Consider the following 9,568-nt stretch of genomic DNA (forward strand, 5'->3'; position numbering starts at 1 on the left):
GTAAAGTCACGATCAAAGGGCTCGTAGTAATAGGATAGGCGTTATTCAAAATCAAGAAGTATTAGGGTTATTCAAAGTCCATATTATGTATGATAATAGATGAGGTTGAGGTTGGTGTTGAGGTTGTTGTTGTTGGGGTCAGGAGGATCACTCAGTGAAGCGTCTGAAGGACTGGACAGTGGGGCTGACTGCACCCCAGTCACCAGGCTTCCTGTACTCTCCCTTCTCCAGGAAGTACTGGCGTCCGCGGTAGTTGGGGTGCTCGTAGAAGACCCACCAGCCATCCAGGACCTTGCAGGAGTACACCTCCCTCCAACGGTACTTCTCCAGGACTGAGGGGCAGTCCTCGGCGGCCTCGAAGGCCTGGCCCGCAAAGTCGTCCTTCTCATACAGCTGCATCTTGTACTGGGTCCCACAGGTCTACAGGGGTGGGGGTGGTGGGAATGAGTGATCGTTGTGGAGGCGAGGGGTTAGTGTAAGGGATTGGGAAAGAAAGGGGCGGGGATGTGGGGTAAGAGAAAGGGGGAAGGAGGGATATATAGGGAGATGAGATTCATACTCAGCAACTTATGGTTTATTTTGGGGGCTAGGATGTAAGGATAGTTAGTAACACACAAGGTTTGTAAAGTATTGTTGTGTGTTTGTCAATGTTCTGGTCGACCCAAAATGCATTTGTCTACCAATCCATCACCAATCCAATGTTTTTATACTCTTGAGTTGGGTCCGAAACTGAAAGGACCATCATGAGAAAATAAACATATATTTTTTAAACATTGCCTGCTGTATTTTTTTCACTTCTGTTGTTTGGACCATTTATGGCTTCCTGCGTTACAGAGAATATTTCCACCACCATATTCTGCACCATAGTTGGAACATTTATTGATTCTACAGTAGAAGTATAGGTCTGATTCTGCCTGCCAGCTCTAGGTCAGCCCATAGCGATCAGTGCCACGATCAGTGCTACAGTGGGGGAAAAAAGTATTTAGTCAGCCACCAATTGTGCAAGTTCTCCCACTTAAAAAGATGAGAGAGGCCTGTAATTTTCATCATAGGTACATGTCAACTATGACAGACAAAATGAGAAGAAGAAAAAATCCAGAAAATCACATTGTAGGATTTTTAATGAATTTATTTGCAAATTATGGTGGAAAATAAGTATTTGGTCAATAACAAAAGTTTCTCAATACTTTGTTATATACCCTTTGTTGGCAATGACACAGGTCAAATGTTTTCTGTAAGTCTTCACAAGGTTTTCACACACTGTTGCTGGTATTTTGGCCCATTCCTCCATGCAGATCAACTCTAGAGCAGTGATGTTTTGGGGCTGTCGCTGGGCAACACAGACTTTCAAATCCCTCCAAAGATTTTCTATGGGGTTGAGATCTGGAGACTGGCTAGGCCACTCCAGGACCTTGAAATGCTTCTTACGAAGCCACTCCTTCGTTGCCCGGGCGGTGTGTTTGGGATCATTGTCATGCTGAAAGACCCAGCCACGTTTCATCTTCAATGCCCTTGCTGATGGAAGGAGGTTTTCACTCAAAATCTCACGATACATGGCCCCATTCATTCTTTCCTTTACACGGATCAGTCGTCCTGGTCCCTTTGCAGAAAAACAGCCCCAAAGCATGATGTTTCCACCCCCATGCTTCACAGTAGGTATGGTGTTCTTTGGATGCAACTCAGCATTCTTTGTCCTCCAAACACAACGAGTTGAGTTTTTACCAAAAAGTTATATTTTGGTTTCATCTGACCATATGACATTCTCCCAATCCTCTTCTGGATCATCCAAATGCACTCTAGCAAACTTCAGACGGGCCTGGACATGTACTGGCTTAAGCAGGGGGACACGTCTGGCACTGCAGGATTTGAGTCCCTGGCGGCGTAGTGTGTTACTGATGGTAGGCTTTGTTACTTTGGTCCCAGCTCTCTGCAGGTCATTCACTAGGTCCCCCGTGTGGTTCTGGGATTTTTGCTCACCGTTCTTGTGATCATTTTGACCCCACAGGGTGAGATCTTGCGTGGAGCCCCAGATCGAGGGAGATTATCAGTGGTCTTGTATGTCTTCCATTTCCTAATAATTGCTCCCACAGTTGATTTCTTCAAACCAAGCTGCTTACCTATTGCAGATTCAGTCTTCCCAGCCTGGTGCAGGTCTACAATTTTGTTTCTGGTGTCCTTTGACAGCTCTTTGGTCTTGGCCATAGTGGAGTTTGGAGTGTGACTGTTTGAGGTTGTGGACAGGTGTCTTTTATACTGATAACAAGTTCAAACAGGTGCCATTAATACAGGTAACAAGTGGAGGACAGAGGAGCCTCTTAAAGAAGAAGTTACAGGTCTGTGAGAGCCAGAAATCTTGCTTGTTTGTAGGTGACCAAATACTTATTTTCCACCATAATTTGCAAATAAATTCATTAAAAATCCTACAATGTGATTGTCTGGAATTTTTTTTCTCAATTTGTCTGTCATAGTTGACGTGTACCTATGATGAAAATTACAGGCCTCTCTCATCTTTTTAAGTGGGAGAACTTGCACAATTGGTGGCTGACTAAATACTTTTTTTCCCCACTGTATATGCTGGTATTGAACTCCTTTGGCAAAGCCCTTAGGTCCTGGGTGAACCGTCACTGTCCTGTGCCTGGCCTCATTGGGATTGGGATGCCTAATACGCCCATCTGACGAACAGTCAGATGTCCTGTCTATACCACTTTTGCTGTCACTATAGTGGCTATTCTTGGTTTTTCTGTTGATCTATGAAATTACTATTACAATGTATACCCTACCCCGTGCATTGAAGTGAAGTGTACAGTGTTCTGTGTTCTAATTAAGCAAAATGCCATATACCACACACCCAAGGGGTGCCTTATTGCTATTATAAACTGGTTACCAACATAAATAGAACAGTAAACAAGTATTTTTGTGTCATACCCGTGGTATATTGTCTGATGTAGACACGGCTGAAATGCTGTTTCAGCCAATCAGCATCCAGGACCCAAACTACCCGGTTTATAATACAACATACGGTATACCCCATTCAGACAGTTCAGCATAGACCTTACAGACATACCCCATCTAGATACTGTTATGGAAGAAGCATAATGATATCTCTTTGCATTCACTATAATGTTCTAGGACTGAGGCAGTGGCTGACTTACAAAGTGGATCATCTTGCAGGAGCTGAGGCGGTCGTTGAGGCCCATCCAGCGCAGGTATTCAGGGTACTCTCCCCTGGTTAGAACATACTGGTAGCCCATGTAGTTGGGCCTCTCGTACACCACCCAGGCTCCACTCTCCACACGGATGGAGTTACAGCGGCTCAGGTAGGAATGGAAGTCGGTGCAGTCACTGTCACACTCATAACGACGGCCCTGGAAGTTCTTATCCTCGTAAAAGACAATCTGGACGAGAACAAAACAGATCAGAGTGGAGTGAGTGGGTTGAACTTAGGTTCATATGCTTGATAAAAGCTCTGGACTGCACTGTAGGACACCTGTAGGTACCTTTTTACACAATTAATGGCTTTTCCCAACCTACCAAAGAACATGTCAATCCACTCACCACATTCCTGATGCCTTTCTTTGCAGCTAGGGCTATTTCTATAAGCCATAGATGTGGGTAAGCTCATCCGTTTGAGTTAGTCTTTCCATCACAGAATAACTCCAATGTAAATATTTTTGATGGCACTTAAACACCAAATCGAAGACTATATTTCTAATAAAATGTGTATTTAGTCCAGGCAGAGATTATGTCCGTTTTTGCAGGACACCAGTGCTGACAAGCTTTTACCAGCATTCCATTTCACAGATGGTATTGAGCTGTGCTGTCTGGCAATAGTGCCCTCCACTTGTATGTCAGGCATCACACAAAATACTATTACACTGGTATTATTACACATACATTACAATTATACTATTACGTTATTATTACTATGGCAATGGCCAGCAGGATAAATCAGCCAAGTTTGACAGAAAATATCAAAATGGGCCATCCCATAACTAAACCAAACACACCACAGAAAATCACTGCTATGCTACTGCCACCATACAATCACTATCCTGTCCACTATATTATTAGAGCATGTTCTGATGGAGCCAGTGACAGCCCAGAGCCAAGTGGCCATATTCCTGTTACTCACCCTGCCCATTTTGGACATTGTATGTGGGCTAGGCTTGATAGATAGCGGTGGTCTGCTGGTCTCCTAAAAGTCTGGATGCTGGATGCCTCTGGTCCTGCCACCCAATCCCTTTTATATACCCAGCCTCCCAGTTTTTTAAACAGTGAGTGGAACAATCGCTTTGTCATGAAAATGAGATCCAAAAATTGAGTCAGTGATTCTAGTGCTATTCAGTTTTTCCAGAAAAGTGAAGCGGGATTACGGCATAATGACAGCATGGTGAGAGTGCCCATTGACCCCCTCTCTGCTGGCTTGCTGAAATGCCCCCCAACTCACCTCGCCCCCCATATCCACCACAACACACCCTCCCTACATGCCACCCTGCCAGCTTGCTCCTCTCACCCCCACCTCCAGCCTATGCCCAATGTGCCTACCACCTCATGCCAAGAGTTTACCAAATGTGCCAAATTCTGCATAGATGCAGAGATATATTGTGCTCCCATTGATTAAAGTGTCACAAGTTATCTCCAGGCGTATTCATGTCTTCAACTAATCACAAATGGGGAAATAGGTATGTGGGTGAACTTGGAGGCATTCATTAGACATTTGAAATATGCAAGGTCCATTACACTAGAAGACAACCAAGAAGCATGAAAATCTGTCAAGTGTGCAGGCCAATCACTCTTCCCTTCCTCCTCGAGGGCCAATGAATGAACAAAAGAGACAAAGGGAGGGATTCGGAGGTGATTTGTGCAACATCTGCTCCCCCCCAGTCTTAGCCAAAAATAGTTTATCTCTATACATTTTGACTGTGCTACAGCTAATTGTAATGGTTTGTGATTAGTCCAACAGTATAACTAAACATTAGCTGAGGCGATATACAGTGGGGGAAAAAAGTATTTAGTCAGCCACCAATTGTGCAAGTTCTCCCACTTAAAAAGATGAGAGAGGCCTGTAATTTTCATCATAAGTACACGTCAACTATGACAGACAAAATGAGAATTTTTTTTCCAGAAAATCACATTGTAGGATTTTTAATGAATTTATTTGCAAATTATGGTGGAAAATAAGTATTTGGTCAATAACAAAAGTTTCTCAATACTTTGTTATATACCCTTTGTTGGCAATGACACAGGTCAAACGTTTTCTGTAAGTCTTCACAAGGTTTTCACACACTGTTGCTGGTATTTTGGCCCATTCCTCCATGCAGATCTCCTCTAGAGCAGTGATGTTTTGGGGCTGTCGCTGGGCAACACAGACTTTCAACTCCCTCCAAAGATTTTCTATGGGGTTGAGATCTGGAGACTGGCTAGGCCACTCCAGGACCTTGAAATGCTTCTTACGAAGCCACTCCTTCGTTGCCCGGGCGGTGTGTTTGGGATCATTGTCATGCTGAAAGACCCAGCCACGTTTCATCTTCAATGCCCTTGCTGATGGAAGGAGGTTTTCACTCAAAATCTCACGATACATGGCCCCATTCATTCTTTCCTTTACACGGATCAGTCGTCCTGGTCCCTTTGCAGAAAAACAGCCCCAAAGCATGATGTTTCCACCCCCATGCTTCACAGTAGGTATGGTGTTCTTTGGATGCAACTCAGCATTCTTTGTCCTCCAAACACGACGAGTTGAGTTTTTACCAAAAAGTTATATTTTGGTTTCATCTGACCATATGACATTCTCCCAATCCTCTTCTGGATCATCCAAATGCACTCTAGCAAACTTCAGACGGGCCTGGACATGTACTGGCTTAAGCAGGGGGACACGTCTGGCACTGCAGGATTTGAGTCCCTGGCGGCGTAGTGTGTTACTGATGGTAGGCTTTGTTACTTTGGTCCTAGCTCTCTGCAGGTCATTCACTAGGTCCCCCCGTGTGGTTCTGGGATTTTTGCTCACCGTTCTTGTGATCATTTTGACCCCCACGGGGTGAGATCTTGCGTGGAGCCCCAGATCGAGGGAGATTATCAGTGGTCTTGTATGTCTTCCATTTCCTAATAATTGCTCCCACAGTTGATTTCTTCAAACCAAGCTGCTTACCTATTGCAGATTCAGTCTTCCCAGCCTGGTGCAGGTCTACAATTTTGTTTCTGGTGTCCTTTGACAGCTCTTTGGTCTTGGCCATAGTGGAGTTTGGAGTGTGACTGTTTGAGGTTGTGGACAGGTGTCTTTTATACTGATAACAAGTTCAAACAGGTGCCATTAATACAGGTAACGAGTGGAGGACAGAGGAGCCTCTTAAAGAAGAAGTTACAGGTCTGTGAGAGCCAGAAATCTTGCTTGTTTGTAGGTGACCAAATACTTATTTTCCACCATAATTTGCAAATAAATTCATTAAAAATCCTACAATGTGATTTTCTGGATTTCTTTCCTCAATTTGTCCGTCATAGTTGACGTGTACCTATGATGAAAATTACAGGCCTCTCTCATCTTTTTAAGTGGGAGAACTTGCACAATTGGTTGCTGACTAAATACTTTTTTCCCCCACTATACAGGGTCTCTAGGAAAGTATGCTATTCAACAATAAAACATAAAAGGCACGTCAAGGCAAAAAACAAATTGTTTATTCATGTCTAAAGAAAAAAGAAAACTAAACTAAATTATGCTCTTAGAAAACATTGAAAATAATTTCCATTGTAACGTGTAGGTAGGCCGACATAGTGCAATTTAATTGAAAGGCAAGTCACTGAGAACTAAGCCACAGCAGTAAGGCATAAGGCATTATAATAACAATAATAACAGTAAGGCATAATAACAATAATACAATCTCATCCATCCACACTGCCCTAAGAAGCAAAGCAAAGGACTAACAAGGAAGGGAAATACCTGGTTACCTAGCAACGTCAGCATTCTCTGGAGCATGCTTATTTTAATAGTACACAGATCTTTGCTTTAGGTCCACTGTCCCTTGGCCCATGTAACAGAATATAACTGCTCCCTCTTCTCATAACACTAATGTGTTCTGCCATCTTCTTAGAGGTGGCTATTATAGTCTACAGACCACAGTACCCATCCGAGGGAGGTACTAGCCTGGTCCCAGATCGGTTTGTGCTCTTGCCATTGCTCATTGTCAAGCCAAACATTTTTAAACAGTTTGTCATGACAATGAGTGATAAGGAGTTGACATGATAGCACAAACAGATTGGCACTCAGGTGCTAAAGGTATTACATTTCTTGGAATTTGGCACATACCTTTAAATTCATCACACCCTCTCTCCTATGCTACCAGAAAATACATATTAACTTAATATCATATTACATGTATACATGAATAAATCATTCCCCTATACTGGACAAGGTCAATCTCTGAATTTAACAGAGAGTTCAATTATTCCCTCTTATTTCATTGGTACAGTACACACTACAGAAGAACCAGACTCTAGACAGATCTAACCTGAGTGGCTAACAATAGGTACCCTGTAATCGTACCCCAAGTACTCTAGGACCACTGGCTTAGTCCTGATTCTCTACCATCCCCACCACTGTTAAATCCATGAGAGTGAGTCTGCAAGGGAAGAGAATCTGGACGCACCACAATCTCAACTAGATGAAGGAATGCAGCAGTGGGAGGGCTATACAGCATACAGTGGACTAGAACAGAGCCAGAGGTCTATACCAGGCCATCCTCCTGCAGTCTAGTGATCCTCAGATGAAATCCAGGCCTGCCTGGAACTGTGGACAGCATGCAAACAAAGGGCTTAGAGCTACCAGTGGCTGTGAGGCAAACAGCTGACTGTGAGGCAAAAGCTTCTTTGTATGGGGCTCTCTATCAACAAGAACCCCAAAAGTCAGCAAGGCAAAGGGCGTCCTCCCCACTGTCCGTCAAGATGTCTCTTCCTGCCTGGTGTCATTTGGCCTGGCCTCCAGGCTGTCGCTGTCTGAGGGGTCCTGGGATATGACGCAAAGGGGGATAAGTCTGTCCAGCTCCTGCCTGTGTCCCGACTCCAACAGCCACTCATGGAACTTCTGCTCCACCAGGGCCTGGAACTGACACCGCTGCTCCCTGAAAACAGACCACTTACTATAGGAACAAGAGTAACAGACAGCCAGAGTTATGTGCACTTGGGCCCCTCCTTTAGCTCCTCATTAAATCGCTGTATTTATTTTTCAATCATATTAGTGCACACAACTGGGGTCACTTGTTATGTAAAGTAAACCACACAGTACAGTAACATCAGACATTTCGAGTGGCTGCTTCATATTCACATTGATCCTGGAAACTGGGAAGCACTTCATATTTCCATTCTCTGAGCGCTGGTCAAATTTCCACTACTGATAAATCTAAGCGGTAGAATGGCTGACCGGTAGTGTCTGTTTGTCTGTTCAGGTGGGCATCCTTCACCGTCTTCTGCCAGTCCTGTACGCTCTTCTCCCTCTCCTCATGGGCCTTCTGGTACATCGATGGCAGTCTGCCTGGCACTTCACACATGTCCCCCTCCATTCTAAAAGGGCACCACCAGGAGGCAGAACACATCAGGCGGCAGCAGGCGGTAGGAGCCAGGGTCTGGGGTGGTGCCCTTCACACCCAGCAGTAATGGCTGGTCCCAAGCGTTTGGCACCACAGCTAAACCCACACTCGCCATGTGATCCTCCAGGGAGGGGTAGTGTATGGAAGGGGCCCGAGGTGAGAGCAGTGTTCCCAGGGAGGAGTAGGGTCCGGGTGGGGTTGAGGCCGTGGATGGTGCAGTAGGAGGAGGACCCTATGGCCAGGCGGCCAGCCACACACACCACCCTGACATTCTCACAGCTCTGGATGTGGATACTGGTCTTGATGGGAGCCAGGACTGCCGTGCTGTTATGACACTTGTCCAGGCTCACTGACCTGAAACACACACACCACAGGGAATGTAATCTCATCTGAGCTAATGGACATTGTTACAGTATAGCAATATTAAAGGAACTGTTACGAAACCAATAACTAGCGTACTGATTTTGCTGCCCTTGTTATGTCTAGGGGACTTAGGCCCAGCTAAATGGTCTGTAACCTGATTTGATGTGTGCATAAATGTGGGAAGTAAGCGTGTGCGACTAAGTGACAGCCACCTTACCTTAGGTCCAGGGCCAGCTCCTTCTTGACCTATTGGTCGGCCAGTCCAAGCGGATTATTATTTGTTCAGATGAGGATGAAACATAAATATGTACAAAAAGGAAAACTACAAAAAGGCATGCCCAACTGAAGAGGTTAACTAACACCATGAAACAAACAAAGGCCGGCTGAGAGGCTTCTGGCCTTCTGTCTCCCAGGGTGACAATCAATCTTGATCGCTCGCCCCTAAGGAATTATCAAGGCTTCCTGGCAGAACAGAGCCCTTGACTCGGTTGTTCCGGGCGAACAGAAACACAGTCAGTCACACAGACACAGACACACAGCCATGCCTCAATCCTGATAGCTCTCTACTTTTCCCACAAAAAAAGGTGCTATAAAACAGTCACAAGATAACTCACTAACCTCTATAGACATAC

General features: G+C 44.8%; 1 protein-coding gene across 1 annotated transcript; it reads right to left on the reverse strand.

The window, feature by feature from the left end:
- Window positions 1-147: 147 nt before the first annotated feature.
- On the reverse strand, window positions 148-4,150 carry LOC311144114 (gamma-crystallin S-like; the record flags this gene model as incomplete). Its single annotated transcript, XM_084180087.1, has 3 exons — window positions 148-420; window positions 3,153-3,395; window positions 4,133-4,150. The coding sequence occupies 3 exons, from the start codon at window positions 4,148-4,150 to the stop codon at window positions 148-150; spliced, it is 534 nt and encodes a 177-aa protein (XP_084036213.1).
- Between the last annotated feature and the right edge of the window lie 5,418 nt (window positions 4,151-9,568).

The sequence above is a fragment of the Coregonus lavaretus genome, assembly GCF_964263955.1.
Source record: "Coregonus lavaretus genome assembly, chromosome: 16".
Classification (NCBI taxonomy): domain Eukaryota; kingdom Metazoa; phylum Chordata; class Actinopteri; order Salmoniformes; family Salmonidae; genus Coregonus; species Coregonus lavaretus.